This window comes from Pinus tabuliformis, chromosome 8, assembly GCF_031772625.1.
Source record: "Pinus tabuliformis cultivar Carrire ecotype Pingquan chromosome 8, CPIR1, whole genome shotgun sequence".
Classification (NCBI taxonomy): Eukaryota; Viridiplantae; Streptophyta; class Pinopsida; order Pinales; family Pinaceae; genus Pinus; species Pinus tabuliformis.
The window spans coordinates 1,221,011,612-1,221,028,461 of record NC_142294.1 but is presented as its reverse complement, the minus strand read 5'-3'; the positions used below and the strand labels follow the sequence as shown (position 1 = coordinate 1,221,028,461).

General features: G+C 33.9%; 1 protein-coding gene across 6 annotated transcripts in view; it reads right to left on the bottom strand.

Annotated features, from left to right (window-relative positions):
- Nucleotides 1-5,574: 5,574 nt before the first annotated feature.
- RUS3 (root UVB sensitive protein (Protein of unknown function, DUF647)) overlaps nucleotides 5,575-16,850 on the bottom strand; it is a 337,640-nt gene continuing 326,364 nt past the window's right edge. For 5 of the 6 annotated variants that reach the window (XM_089373530.1, XM_089373529.1, XM_089373533.1 and 2 more), the window contains 4 exons: nucleotides 6,644-6,782; nucleotides 6,506-6,546; nucleotides 6,202-6,401; nucleotides 5,575-6,042 (listed from right to left, as the gene is read on the bottom strand). In XM_089373530.1, coding sequence (XP_089229656.1) covers nucleotides 5,941-6,042; nucleotides 6,202-6,401; nucleotides 6,506-6,546; nucleotides 6,644-6,782 — 482 coding nt within the window. In that variant the 3' untranslated portion in view covers nucleotides 5,575-5,940. The remainder of the gene's footprint in view (nucleotides 6,043-6,201; nucleotides 6,402-6,505; nucleotides 6,547-6,643; nucleotides 6,783-16,850) is intronic. The other variant, XM_089373532.1, reaches the window with a different exon arrangement.

The window sequence follows — 16,850 nt, the reverse complement described above, 5'->3', positions numbered from 1 at the left end:
GAGGCAAACTAAATTTAAAATTCAAACTCTTGGATGGAAAAACCCGTAATTTCTTTAGGTCGAATTTTATTCAACCTTTGATGCTAATTTTTAATTTATTTATTTTTAATAATGAAACCTTGTTTGACTTCATGAATTTTCCAAATAATAGGATGCCACATCATCAATGTTTGGGTTTTTTCCCACTTGATGGGGTTTTGACCTTCAAACAAGCATATCTCTCAAGCTGTGAGGGTCCTCGAAGTGCTCCGCATATCGTGAGAATCGACTCAACGAGGAGCATCCAATGATGGTGATCTTAGGAAAACCCAATTGATCTTCATCCTAAAAAATTCAAACAAGTGTGGGGCTTCTAGGATTTTCTAAGGGCTTCTTTGTGTGGAGCTTCCAATTGATGCAATCCTAGGCAAATATTAAGAGCGTTCAAGAACCAATGTTGACATCAATGACAACACCATTCAACATAATGAGTGTTTTGGTTAACATGAGGTCTATATTAGGCTTAACATTTTGATCAGGAAGAGTCTAGGTTACGTGTTTCTCGCTAGTAGTGATGTTTTTTAGAGCCATAAAATTAGCAAGTATCTTTGTCAAGGTTACTACATGTAAGAAAATATGGAATGTCATTTTCGCAATATGGAATAAATTGTGTTATATAGTATCAAAAAGTTGTGACTCTTAACTGTAAACTCTAAAACATACCTTCTTGTACTATTATTAGCAATAGCTACAACTTTTTAAATAATATAACATTTTTCTATTTTAGTCAAAAAATGATTTAATTAATTAATCCTTAGTAACAATGCCATAATGGTCTTGATAGGTTATTGTTGTTATGCATAATAATGTTTGAAGTCTAACATAAATTTTACAGGGAGTGATGATTGACGATGTGATTCATTTCACTAGTTTCAATCCCACTTCTTCACCCCTGTGAGCATCACCCGATGCAATGAGTGCTAAGTGGACTATTCAAAAATCATGAGAAATTAGTCAGTTACGACTACCTCTCACGGAAATGGTCATAGATGAATGAATTTCTTAACACAGTTGAATCCCAAAAAATGATATCTAATATAATGCACTACAGAAGACCCTCAATACTTAAATACATAAGAGTGAAGGGAGCTCTTCTACTTGAATGGTTCATGAAGCACAATACTTGCTAAGCTTTTGCAAATTGGGTAGCAAGCTAAGTGGGCTTGATTGTGGGGAAAAATCCACAGTTAAGCGCGCTTGAGCTAGAGGCAATCTGGGATGGGTGACCTCCTGAGAAGTTCCAGTTATCGAGTGCAAGCCCCGGAAGTGATGATTGACGATATGTGATTCATTTCACTAGTTTCAATCCCACTTCTTCACCCCTGTGAGCATCACCCGATGCAATGAGTGCTAAGTGGACTATTAAAAAATCATGAGAAATTAGTCACTCAATGCAATGAGTGCTAAGTGGACTATTAAAAAATCATGAGAAGTCAGTTATGACTACCTCTCATGGAAATCGTCATAGATGAATGACTTTCTTAACGCAGTTGAATCCCAAAAAATGATATCTAATATAATGCACTGCGAAAGACTCTCATTACTTAAATACATAAGGGTGAAGGGAGTTCTACTTGAATGGTTCATAAGGCACAATACTTGCTAAGGTTTTCCAAATGGGGTAGCAAACCAAGTGGGTTTGATTGTGGGGAAAAGTCCACAGTTAAGCACGCTTGAGCCAGAGACGATCTGGGATGGGTGACCTCTCGAGAAGTCCGGGTTACCGGATGCAAGCCCCATAAGTGATGATTGATGCTATGTGATTCATTTCACTAGTTTCAATCCCATTTCTTCACCCCTGTGAGCATCACTTGATGCAATGAGTGCCAAGTGGACTATTCAAAAATCATGAGAAATTAATTAGTTACGACTACCTCTCATGGAAATGGTCATAGATGAATGACTTTCTTAACACAGTAGAATCCCAAAAAATGATATCTAATATAATGCATTGCGGAAGACCCTCAATACTTCACTAAATTTTGCTTTTGATATGTTTGTGTGATTGTTATAATATTTTGATTGTGATATGTTTGGTCGGCGGGTAGATCCCTTCAGGTTGATCTACATGGATTTTCCCGTGGATGTAGCGACCACCTAGTGTCCATGAAACACCCTTAAATATATATATATATATATATATATAGCGACCACCTAGTGTCTGTGAACCACCCTTAAAAATAAGATTATTGTTAAAATCTTTAAATATTATATCAAATTAATAATAAGCCATTAATATCAAATAATATTAAATTTTAACTATTATATAAAATTAATATTAAACCATATATATTAACCTGAGATGATTATCTTTTTATCAATAACATTATGAAAAATAAAAACATTTAGATATAATTAACTTTATTATATGCATAGAATATTAAAACAAACAATATACATATAATTACCAATATGCAAAATCCATAGTTAAAAGATGACATCTCTCTTATCATGCATCCTGAGTAGAGGGATCCTCCACATCAAGAAATACATTAATTTCTTATTACAAGATATTCATGTGGTACGTAAAATATGTCTATAAAAATATGACTCAATATTTATTTTGTTTTGAAAAATCATCTTAACATAAAATGAATATTTATAGGAGTTGTTTTGAAAAATCATCGTAACATAAAATGAATAATTAAAGGATTTGTTTTGAAAAATCATCGTAATATAAAATGAATAATTAAAGGAGTTATCTACCCTTAATTAGATGTTAACCTTAAAAATTATACCTTCCAATATAAGGAATGTGTGTACAAAAATAATATAAAAAAGAAAATGGAAAGAAGAATTTGAAAATGTGAGTTCCAATAGACAAAGTTCAAGCCTATGTAGATGTAAAGATGTAGAGATCTGTGTAATACAAAATATTCTTATTAATTGTGAGTTCCAATAGACAAAGTTTGTCTATGTAAATGTAAACTTGTAGAGATGTGTATAATACAGAAAATTCCTACTTATACAATTTTTATACATTAATATATTACACCTACATTAAGTTAACTACATTCTTACTCACAATTCCTAAGAGATTATAGTATTATATGAACAATAACTCCGAAATTAATGTATTATATATATTAAAAATATAATATTAGTTACTATATTAGAAATATTAAAAAATTAAAGATTTCTCTATTTTTTAATATATTATATATAAAAAAATCAACCTACTTTCTTTATGTATAAAAAGATCAACCTACTTTAAATAAATCAATGTAACATATTCGAACCAACCATCTTAATAAAATTTTCACTAAAATTTAAATGCAAAAAAGTAATTATTATTTAAAAATGATATAATATAAAATTAAATTAATTGTAATATTATTCATTAAACACATTCACATCTAATATAATATTATTTTACACATTTAAATTTATTGTAAATCTAAACTATTAAACATCAGTGTAATATTATTTATTAAACATATTTAAATTTATTATAAACCTAAACCATTAAATATTGTCGTAACAAAATTGTAATGACAAGTCATGTGAAACTTCGGGATTGTGGTTGATGTTTATAAAATCATTAGAAAAGACTAATTGAAACAAGACAACATAGCTAGCGTTTCTCAGCGTAGTTTAATTATTGAATTTTCAAAAGTATGAACTAACTACCACATTTGAACAAGGGTTACATTGTAGATATTCTCACTTAGTTTAAGTATAGTTAAATTGGAGTAAAAAACAATGACGACATACATGAATGGACGAACAAAGCATTTTTCAAGATAGAGTAATGTGAATGACCTCAAACTTATATAGTATGTAGACATTCGAATAAATCAATGCTAAATATAATTTAAAGGCAAGTGGACAAAATTGTGAATGACCTCACACTTATATAGTATGTAGACATTCAAATAAATCAACACTAAATATAGTTTAAAGGCAAGTGGACAAAATTGATCTACAACCATAAATCTTAAGTACCAACTTCCCTCGTAAAATTCCATTTATTTAGACGAATACAATGAGTATGTTGCTTCTTAGCCAAATATGAAAAATATGTTGTGACTATTTGTAATGCAGTTAAACTAACAATTATATAACTATAAATTTTACCATGTAGTAAAAGTTTATATTAATCTATTGCAAGAACACAAATTAATAAGTTTTTTTTAGTCAACAACCCTCAAAGTGTTTAACAAACAAACATATTTATAAAGCGTCAAAATGACAAAACAATAACATAATAAGAATTCTTCTTATCTAAATAATACATTTATAAATTTTAAAAATATGTATATTGTAAAAAGTTTTTTATTATAATTTTAAAAAAATACATAACTAAAAGATAATTTTATTTATATAAAAAATTAACTTTTTAAATAAAAAATAAATATATCAAATTTTTTCAAAATAGAAAATTCAAACCAGTAGCCGATTAATTCAAAATTGTATTGTATTTAAGAAGTTGATAAGCCATCGCATTAATGATATAATTATAATTTAATCAAATTTCAATGACCTTGTTAATATATATTAAATGAAAACTCTTTTTAATCCCACCTTTATTGCAGTATGTATTTTCATATCTGGGATATCATGATTATAAAATAATACTCCAAACGATTTCAGCCAATTAAATAAAAAAATTAAAATAAAAAATAATTTAAAAAATAAATATTTTTTTTTTTTAATTTTTGGTCCAACTACTAATCTACTAATAATCCATGGTCAAAGTGTTTATTGAATACGATATACTGCCGGAGGCAGGATAATAAAGGATAAACTCGGGTTTGCTGTATTCACTGAACGTACTAAATGATATGACGCTAACTGCCAGAGATAGTTCGACCAGCCAATCTACCCCAAGTGCTGGCCAATGTTAGGTCAACAATTCGACTCCTTGGACAGCAGATTGTGAGTTAGTTTCAGAATTATTTCCCATTGAACTGATTCCATACTCTCCTCACCCAAAGATTGAGCAGCATCATCATATTCTTGCTCAACCTGTGGAAACTCTACCGTCTCAAAAAATAATAATTCAAACTAAAGGTATTGCAATTCACTCAATCTACAGGGAAGACAAGACAAAAACTAGATATAAATCAGACTCACTAATATATTTTATTTGGATCTCTACATACCTAAAGCTATTCGCTATTGCCAAAAACAGATACAAACTTACCCAGTCGGTCAGGTTGAAAATGGGTATTTGGAATCCATGTCTATTGGGTTAACACGCATCTGGTATGTAAAAGAAACTGTAATTCCTCAGGTTGAAAATGGGTATTTGGAGTTCCTGTTTATTAGGTAAAACCACCTCTATATTCAGATAAACTGCAAATAGGGAGCATAACTATACTTATATAGTTGGGATTTACATTAAATCCAAGGAAAAAAAAACTCCACGTCATAAACCCACTTCGCCATGTGAAATGAAATGAATGATTTTAATGAAATCCACTATATTGAGGATTCTAAAAAATCCAGAGAATAACAACTTTAACTCATTTTATAACAACTTTAATTCATGTTTAGAATATGAACCCACTTCCCCATTTAAAATGAAATGAATGATTTTAATGAAATCCACTATATTGAATAGTTTTAACAAACCTAGAGAATAACAACTTTAACACATTTTTATATTCTTTTGAGGTGGATCTTTGGCTGTCCACATATGACTCATCTTTATATTCTTTTGATGGTGGATCTTTGGCTATCCGACATATACGACATGGTGGTTGTTATCGTTTAGCTTGAAAGGAAAAATCAGAGACAATAAAATTAAAAATAAATAAAATATAAATCAAAATAAATAAGTTTTCTTCATAGATCCTATTTCCATTCCCATTTCTAGGGTGCTCTTTACTTACAACTTGAGAAAAAGAAATGCTAATTAATTTCTAAATAACTCTAGTATTAGAGTATTTCAGGGAGCTAGGTTGCCTTTCCATCAACCAAAGATTCTACCCAGTGAGCTCTCCAGTCAACAGAAGGTACGAGAAGTCGTCCTGTATTCCAACCTGATGCCTGTAGCTGCTATAGGATACTCCTTGTCAGAAGATTTCTCGAGTTCATCATTCTTAAAGATTAACCAATGCAAATAATGTTTGATCTTACTACCTCAGAAGGGGTTATTTTATATCTAGTTTTAATATATGAACAGAAAAATCATATTATGCATAATGGAAATCATACCTTTGAAATGAACATTGAATAGTACTTCTCCATCCACAAACAGCTATCTGCATTCTTGGTCTCATTGATTGAACTGCTACTACCCATATGATATGATAGTACAAGACCATGAATGTATGACTGCAGAATATCTGCTGATACCGAGTCTTTGTTCAATATGACCTCAATGGTTCCATTTCTATACAGCAACAAATATTTTTCTGTGGAAAAAAGCAGGCAGGAATTTTAAGTTCATGAAATAAACAGTTTGCATTATGTATTCTAAATGATGAGGTGTCAATATGCAGAGCTGGTAAAGTTTCACCTTTTCCATAGCAAGAGGCTGAGAGCCTTAAGAGCTTTGACCTGTTGTTTGCTTAATTGTTAGACAATATCACAAGAACATTAACCTGAAAAGAATCCTATCAAAAGAAATGAAAAGAATTGAATTAGAGTGTCTTACATGTCGCTCTGTGACAATGATGAAATTTTTGCTCCTAATTTGACAGGTACATTAAAAAGCCTGTCCCTCGTCAACATTCTTAATCTCATCCAGTTAGGAAGCAAATGCTCCATTGCAGAGACATCCTTTGGGGTAAGCACTGTTATAAGCAACGGAAAGAAGCCAAGAAACAAGTCAGAGTGGCAGAATCGGTAAATTATAATTTACGATAAAGGAACATAGAAAAGCAGTGCCTAAGAACCTGCTAGATTGATAAAGCCTAAAGCTATTCAATTGAAAATATTTAAGTGGAGAAATATTTGTATCCATTGTCTTTTATGATCTTCATGGTTTATGATCTTGATAATTGTTCAATGAAAAGAATCTAATAAAGAATAAGAAGCTAACATAAGTTCACAAGCAGTGATTAAGGATAGGAGAATTGTTTAAATAGCTGCCATACTTGATTCTCCAACATGGTATCAGAGCTAAGGTGAGAAGAAGGCAGCTTGAAGATCATCATTGTTGGCATAAGTGGAAGACATCCATTGAAGGACATCATTTGCTAAAGGACATAAGGAAAGGCTTAAGGAAGAAGACCTATTGACCTAGAAGAAAGAAGACTATAAACTCTCCTTGAAGGCTCTCTAGTGCACCTTGAAGAAAAGACATCTATCATTCTCTCTCTTGAAGACTTTTTGCTATTGAAGGAAAATCTTTCAAGTCTCCTGAAAGGTCTTGGAAACATCAAGATAGTTAAAGGCATCATCAAGAAGGACACTTGTTTGACAAGTAGCATATTGTCTTCCATGTCTCAATCTGCAAATCAAATGGCTTCATTTTGCAAGGAAAGCAATAAGCTCAATGGTTCAACAAACTTTCTAGCATTGAAGAAAATGATTGATTTGGTGCTCATAGAAAATGAAGTCATGGAATATGTTCTTGGCAAAATTACTCAACCAGAAAAAGAGAAGACTCAAGAATTAGCAAGATACAAGAAGGGAGAAGTGAGGGCACAAAGGATTCTTATTGAATCTATAAAGGATCATCTCATTCCCTTTGTTGTTGATTTGAGTACATCTAAAGCAATCTATGATAAGTTGGTGAAATTGTACTCTATAAGTACCTCAGGTCAGAAAATATCCTTGAGGAATCAACTATATAAAACAAGGATATCAAAGAATGAAGATATGGCCACATATCTTATGAAGATCTCACAATTGAGGGACCAGTTGCAAGGGCTTGGGGAAGTCATCTCCGATTTAAAGATGACTACTTGTGTACTAAATGCTTTGCCACCTAAATGGAGCAGTTTTGCAACTAGTATCTACCCAAGAAAAGATACTACTCCCTTTAATAAACTATGGGCTCAATGTATCTTGGAAGAAACAAGATTGAAAGCAAAGGATGACACCAAATCAAATGAAAGGTCTCAAGCTTTTGTTGTAAAATCCAAAAAGGAGAAAGGTAAGTTTGGAAAGTCCAAAGGAAAACAAGATATGCCTAAGATGCAATGTAATGGATGCAATGAATATGGACATTTTGAGAGGGATTGTACAAACAAGAAAAACAACAAAAGGAAGGAAAGGAGTGGAACCCAAATAGCTGAAGAAAAAGACCCTAAGAAGAAGTCGAAAGATGAAGATCCCAAAGATCTATAGTATAGATAGAAGCTCCATCTCTATCAGGTTTATTTTCAGTTTGTCTTTCTTTTACTCGAAAGTAGCAATTAGAGTAGCATGCACCATTGCATTCTTTAGAAGAGTCTTGGCTTTTGTGAAGGCATCATAGAAGAAAGCATATGATAGTAGAAGATCTAGAGTCTACATGATCAAATTTCTTTGGAAGAAGTCAGCTAGCTGACAAGAATGAGAAGATTGGACCATCTTGCACATCATAGTTCATCCAAGTATTTTCTAACATAAAGTTAGAGGTAGTCATCTTGCAGAAAGGATCACAAGGATCCTCCACTAAGAACCATCATTAACTAAAAGTTCTTTAGTATTTGGAAGAAGCATTATGAAATGACTAATATATATTCCTTTTAGTATGGAAACAATAATCTTGAAGGATGAAGGGATGATGATGGTCAAATTGTGGTTTGAAAGGAAAAATTGAAGTCTTTCTCCTCTTAGGAAGGGAAGCTTATCTTCAATCAGGATAGAAGCAAGCTCATTCAAAGAAAGGACAACAAGATAGGTGTCTTTAGTAACTCTTCTCTAGAGGGTAGAATTCATGACAACAGGGATGTTGCAGAAAGAGTTGGTCGTAAGAATGTGCTCAGTAACTTAAGCATGAAAGGACTTCCATGTATTTACTCGATGCTTGGAAGAAGTTTGGTATGCTTTGAAATGGCTAAATATCAAGAATATTCCATAAGATAGCATGACTTAGACATTATGATATTGATCAACATCAAATATGGTCTCCTAAAGAAAGAAAGAGAGTTGACAATGACAACTCCAAGGAAGAAGATATTGTAGTTTGTTGATTAGTTCGTTACATGGGCACTTTAATTAAAAATTGAAAGCATGGAGAAGGAATTTTTGTTCAATATGGAGATAGACTGTGCGAAAGGATGTTGATCTCAAAGGAAACAAGTAAGCAGAATTTGACAAAAGGCCATCATGATGAGGTAATTATGGTATTGATGTTTTGTATTGTTTATCTGGTTGATATATGGTTTTACTACCTGGAAGAATGTTGTAGAAATGCATAATGGAAATTGAACCAAGTGTATCTACAATTGTTTGCTTTGAACTCAATTTGAGAGTATACATGGATTGAGTGGATGGCTTTGGTAATCCTTAGAGGATTATATGGCCAAGATGTCTACATCATCTTGGGATTGAAAGGTCGCAATACAAAAATATGCCCTGATGTTTTTGTTTCGATGACAATGAAGATCATTTTTATGATTAGAAGGAGCTATGACTAGCTCTACTTTGAATGGCTCAATACAATGCCTTCGTTGATGATGACTAGAGGAAAGTGATATGAAAGGTTGATGCCCTGAACCTTGTCATAGATTGAAGAAAGAGTTTGGCTCCATTACATCTGGAAAGATGAAAGCTAAATATGATGAGATGCATAGTAAAGGAGTAGCCATGTAGCTACTTGAAGATCTCCATAAAAGAACTAGTAGTTGATGCATTGATGAAGTCTAAGACAAGCTAAAGAGCTTGTGGTTATGTCTTCCTAGTTAAAAGGAAGTAAGGAATCTCCTCTATACTTGAGAGGAAGTAAGAAGTTTCCTTAAATGTTTGAGAAGGAGCAAGGATCTATTCTCTGATCAAGAGGGAATGAGGATCTGCTCTTTGATTGAGAGGGAGTGATGATGGACATTTTATTCTCTTCTTCATGTGTCATGCACTAGGCCAAGACTAATAGTCGTACATCTAGTGAACACCATGGAGGAATAATGGAAAATGGAGGATTGGATATGCATCTAGGATTGGTACTCCTTGAAGATTGGGAAACCCAAGAAAGGAAGTAATCTTATGGACTGACACTCTTTGAGGATTGAACAGTGTATCCAAGACAAGAGTGGTCGAAGAGGACCGATATTCTTTGAGAATTAGGAATCGAAGGTAAGAATAGCCCTATAAGGACACACCTGGTGAACATCCGGATGGGATATGTGCCTTGAGAGGTAGTGTGGTGTCTCATGCAAAGCATCCCAACATTGTTCTCTGATCTAGTGGAGAGATAGAGCTTGTTAGTCAAGGCCTTGCTATATTGACAATGTTGGTTATGATGTTGATGGTTTAAGATGGCTTATCAATCTGACTCTTCTTATGAGAATATTTCAGTTTGAGAGAATCCTTGTACCGGTTATGTAATTATGAATACCTCCCTAGTTAAGAGGGAGTGTTGGAAAATGTAACTAGATTCGGTCTTCATAATTACCTTTGTACTTATGACATTGCATATTTTTGTAAAAAGAAGAAAAATATGTATTATTTTAAGCATGGGTTCCATGCTCAAGTTGATTTGTCTACTAGGTCAAGCATGTTCTTCATGCTTTTAGGGTTTGTCAAGTCAAAAGAATATTTGTCAAAGGTTTTGAAGCCAAGTCCCATTTGGACTTTGAAAAGAAAGTGAAAAGAAAATTTTATTTTGAGTCAAAATGTCATTTTTGTCCCTACAAGACCAAGTCGGCCTTGTTTGGGGTAATTCGACCTTCTTAGATGTGTATATATAAGAGCAGCTCGACCTCATTTGTGTTAATTTTAGGCAACAATGGTATGTTCTATGCTTTAAAACAATTTTACTTCAATTTCTTTATTAGCCCAATATCAATATCCAGTTTAGCAATCACATCAACATGATAGTAAAATGCAGATAGAACATAAACATAGACAGTAGAAGACAAGACAAGACAAGAGGACACAAAATGTGGCACCAGCCAGGGACAAACCCCAATGTGGGGAAACCCTTGACCAATTCTTCTTATAGTCTTCAATAGTTCAACAGGGAGAGATAGTACAATTTACAACTTTGATAATTTATAACAACAACAAAAGAGCCCTAACCAGAAAAGCCAACGTTGGTCAACAGGGCAGATTTGACCCTCAACAATTCGGTCAACTTCAGTCAACTTCGGTCTCCAAACAACAAGATGAATCAGCCCTCAAAACAGTTTGAAATCAGCCAGCCAAAATCTGGTCAAATAATCAACCCACGGTCAGCGGTAGCCACAGTCAACACTGGTCAAAGTCAACGGTTCGCCTCAATTTCTGTGCCCAAAAATGCGGCTTGCTGGGACATAATTTCTCCACCAAAAATCGTAGTCAAAGAGGTCAACACTTGGTCAAACTGTCCCTGAAATTTGGTCAATGCAGTCAATGCCCAAAATAGAAAAAATCCCCTTCTTTCCTTCACACGTGTGGAGAGAGATGTTGCCCTAAAATGCGTACCCAATCAATGAGGAGAGAGAGAGAGATGTGTGAAGATGAGTGTGTCCAAATGAGGATGAGGCATCATGTATTTATAGTCAAACACTGAGGATGAATAGACGTGTTTGTTGGACTTTTGAGCCTACATGAGTTTCCTGGCCGACCTTGACAATTTGTCCATAATCAGAATAAATTCATAACTTCATTTGTACATGTCAGAATCGGATGATCTCTAGATCAATCCTACACCTCTTGGAGAGAGGAATCCAAGAAAAATATTAGCTGTCATAAATAAGATGACCCATGTGGAGTTTGGCCCTAGTTGCCAATTTTAACACTCCCTCTCAACTAGGGAGAACTCCATCTGCTAATTCCTCTGCCAATCTGTACTATCTCTGCCATCAATGCACTGTTGAACTATGAAGAAAAAGTGATCGAGAATGTATCATACCATTCTCTACTGACCCGAAGTCAGTCCTAATAAAAAGAGAGTGTCTCATACCACTCTCACTCTCCTACGTAAATTTAAATTCTCCAAAGGCAAAATTAGTCGGTCCTTAAAAATTAAATTTTAAAAGATCTCGAGACTAAGGTAAATTAAACCAATTTTTTTTTATTTTTGAGTTAATTAAAATGAATTTAATGAAAAATTTTCAATTTCTCCAAATATTTAAATATTTCAACGGATGAGATTAAAATAAATTTTAATCTTCATCAACGGTCGAGATTGCTTTGACGAGGATCACTCGAATTAGCTGTTGGAGGATTTATCTTTAAATAGGAAGTCATTTGTTAGTTGATCTATCTGACCTTTGAGTAGCGTGCTTAGCAAGAAGCTCTTATGTAATCTTTTTCTCGAAAATAAAGAAAGACGTTGGGGTTAAGTTTTGCTGGTATTACTCTTCATGGGAATACTGTAAGATGTGTTGTTCTCATGCATAATATTTTATAAAGCCATTGATGATAACTTTTAAAGAGTGATTTGAATACAGGTATCTTGCTCAGTTGCCGGGGTTTGAATAATAATCTAAATTTTGAATGTAATAGCAGGTATCTCTATCTGTCTAAGTTTTATTATTATTTTCTCGCTCTATTTTTAATAGCTGGATCGAGTTTTGCAGGGAAATCTTGATTTTAGATCCTCGGGCGTTAGGGGAAGTTTTCAGTTGAACCAGCCAACTCCCAATCCATGTTTTCTGAGGAGCCCAACAAAATTAATCACGGGCTTATCATAATTTTTTTTTGTTGGTGATGCACGAAGGGTTTCGAGTTAGCACCTCCTTAAAATTTAAAAATTTAATTTTTGTGGGGGAAATTGATAGATCTGGCTGTTGAGAGCTTTAGATTATCAGATATGGAAGCAGAGTTGGACTCATACTCCTAAGATATGATAAATCTACCATTCTTGTGCATAGGTCTGTAAATTTTGTAATTATTTTTCTAACATGGGTTTTTCTGGATTATAGTTTTTATCATTGTATATATCATTTGAGTGTTTTCTTGTTGTCGTGTAACTACAGATCTGAGGAAGAAATTTGTGTAGAGTCCAGATCTAGGCCCTGGAGGGTAAGATCTAGATCTCTGAGGTTTATCAACATAATTTTCCAGGGATATTATTCATATTTTTTGCAGTCCAAAGTTTTAAATCTGAAAATTTTCATAAGGGTTTCACGGATAAATCTGAGGCAGAAGCATATCATTTTAAAATAAAACTTTCTAGGAAATTTTTTGGTTTTTTATTTTTTTACTTTGATTAATTTCTAGATTCATTTTTATTTTAAATTTGATTTTTGTTTTGGATTTCTCTTGTTTACTTTACTTTAGTTTTCTTAATTAATTCAATTTTATTTTTCTTTACTTTTTGATTTGTTTACTTTTGATTTGATTTGATTTTGATTTCATTTAAAAAAATCTAAAAAAAAAAATTAACAAAAATATAAAATTTAAAAAACATTAAAAATCTAAAAATTATAAATTTTCATTTATGTGACTTTAAAATTCCTAAAAGAATTAAATCAAAAGCGGATTTGCACTTTCACATTTAAAATTTTAATGTGGCCTATGGTCCATTAAAATTTCAATTTATTAACCTTTTTTTTATTTGATTTGTTTTACTTTTGTCACATTAAAAATTTAATCTCTTCATTTTACCACATTAAATTTTGCTTCATAAGCTTAGCGCATTAAACTTGCTTAAGGGATAATTAAATTCTAATTTAAAGTTCCTTGGTATCTTTTGTATTAAGTGTAAAATTTTAAATTTTGTGGTAGTGATTTCTCTATTGTCAAGTGCGATTAATGTTTTAAAATCATTGACTATAGGAGAAAGATAAATTCTAGATTTGGGTTATTGAAGAAAATCATTTTTAATCTAGAATCATTGCTTAGCAGTTAATTTTCATAATTCTTCATGGGATTTAATTGCTAGAATGTATTGCAGGTTTGGGCATTTACATTTAATCATCATGATTTTCACTTTCACCACATTTATAAATTGCTCTGGATAACTTGTTTTTATCTAGTTTATGGTTAATTGAATATAAGGCACCGGTCTAAAATCATTTTTATCTTGTGGTTGTGTCTTATTTTATTAGATCTATCCATCTCAGTTAACATGAATCATTTACATCCGTCAAGTTGTCCATCTTTAAGTCTAATAGAGCATGTGTTTCACAGGGTATCCTCATTCACTCACCCAGAGACTACCCCCTTTGACTTTTCTAGGAGACAGTCTAAATGGAGTAAGGATTAGAGTGACAACCCTTATTCTAAGCGTTATTGTGGTGCCTAGACACTTTGTGCGACAACATTTTTTGGTGTCGTTGCCGGGGACAGAGCTTTTATGTCTTTGGTCCTCACGACATTTTTCTAGTCATCTCATCTTTTCCACCATTCATTTTTTTTTTCTTAAACACAGTTGGTTACTTTTTATATATTGCCAAAAAGAAGGGAAAGGAAGCTCATTCCTTGTACAATCAGAGGAGCGCAGGTTCAAAAGTAGTGTGCAAATGGGAGCACAGTCCCCACAACTACTTTCGCTGCCTTGAGTCCATAAACTTCAAAACTTAAGTGTTGGTATCGTGGATCTGAGATGTGGGTTAAATTTCTAGAAAATGAATTGAACACCTTTAGCTTCGCGCGGTGACCAAACCCGCACTTAACTTTGGAAAAGGCGGATATAACCAAAAACATTATCCTCGAAAAGTCGGAATCTACACAAACACACGGGAAATAACAATTTCCGCTTTTCCGAAGCCTTGGCACAATTTTCAATGCTTACCTTTATTAGGCTCGATCTCCATCGTAGAAAATCCTCCGTCAAATCTGACCGATCAAACAAATTGCACGTCACTCCACCGCCGTCGATCCACTCGTGATAGATCCAACGACTAGCAGGGATTGCGGGTGGGCAAATCGTGTGGAGAATACCTGTCCGAAAAAGTGGTATTCTCACTCCACCCTCTTGATACGTGTCCATTAGTGATTGGAATCGGGTGGTTCCCTCCTGAAACTGCTTACTGCTTAAGCTTTGCCCGAAATACCATTCTTGCTTAAAATCCCGCCTTTTCTCTTTGACTAACTCTCGTGCAAGAAAGCCCCCGATGGTCGTAGATCTACCACCATCGACGGTTGCGACGACATTTCGGAGATCCTCTTCCGCTGCAACTGAAGTCAATCCTCGACCGTTGATCTCCGAGATCCAACGGTACCTATACGACGATTCTTCATCTGTCTCCTCACTCTTACTTTGCGGCATTTCTTCATTGTTTTGTGGTTTCTGGTCCTGAATTATTGGTCTCTGTTGAGGAGAGACCTGCTGCTGTTGATTGCCAAACTGTCTCGGGTCGCCTGGGAGCCTGCGCAGGTGCATGTGGATCATGGTATACTTTCTCGATCCTCATACTGGGTGAGGGGGTTAAGGGATACTTTCTTCATAAACTTCATTATTCTCTTTGACAATCCCAACTGGTCTATCAATTGCTTTTTTGGCATGGCTATCAGCGTCCTTATTTTGGTTTCTTAGGACGTGCATTAAGGTTATATTTCCTAGACTTTCAAAACTTGTTCTGATCCTTAGATAGATTTTGTTGATGGCTATGCTTTTGAAGTCCCTTTTGGCATCCAGAGCAGTTATTATGATAACTGAGTCCCCTATTACTATAGGGTTCTTGAATGCATTTTTGTTTAAAAGCCTTGTGCCTAGGAGAAGGCTATATGCTTCAACCCTGTTGTTCGTCATTTCTCCCAGGCTCCATTCATAGGTTATTATTTTATTTCCATTTGGATCTAGTATAACTCCGCCTGCCCCTGCTTTACCTAGGTTATTTTTTGCAGCTCCGTAAAAAAAAAGAATGTGTCTCTTCTGTTCTTTTATCCATTCTGCAAATTCTTTATCCTCCAATCTTAATTTCCATTTCTTGTTTGTGTGAAATTCTTTATTTTTTGCTATAGCTTCTCCTTTTGCTTTGTTTTCTAACATTGCTTTGCTGTGCCAGTCTTTCTTTTCTTGCTGTAAATTGTTCTGGTCCATTTTTGAGATTCCATTTGTACTTATTATCTCTGCAACTTGGCTCCAAGTTTTTGCTAGGATCTTGCCTAGATTTGGCTTTTGTTATTTGAAAATGCATTTGTTTTGGGCTAACCAAATTTGCTAACACAGGATTGAAGGGAGACATTTCTATATCCTATTTATTGTTGCCTTTTTTTTCTTTGTATATGGGTAGCTTTTATCCCAGCTTTTTTGCCTGATTCCAGCACTCTCTCACCACCATATAGTTTATGAAGAGGTGTTGGATTGTTTCTTCCTCCTTTTGACACATGACACATTTTGAGGGCCCTTGTAATCATTTTTTTTAATTTTCAGAGGTAAGAATTTTTCTTTTGAGAAGGGTCCAGGTGAAGACTTTAATTTTGGGTACTCTCTGATTTCCAAGTTGCCTTCCATAGACTCCAATCATTTTTATTGTGAAGTTTTTGGAGGAGGCTGTACCCCGATTTCACTGTGTAATTCCCTCCATTTGGGTCCCAAACAAAGTCATCCTGCTCTTCTTTGTTGATGGGTGCGGCCCCTGCCAGATGAACTTTTAAAATTTCCCACTTTTTAGTCTTGATGGAGTAGCTAGATTTTTCCATCTTACCTAGTTATTTTGATCTCAATCCGAAATAGAATAAAGAGTGTTAAAACTTTTCTCTTCCATCCATCTCTAGAGTCCTCTTAAATTTTGTTGCTGATTTAAGGGGTTTCCCCCCATTATTCTATCCTCCCAGATAGAAATTGCTTTGCCATTCCCTGGATTTTTGGATATTTGACCTCTAATAAGAGGAATTAT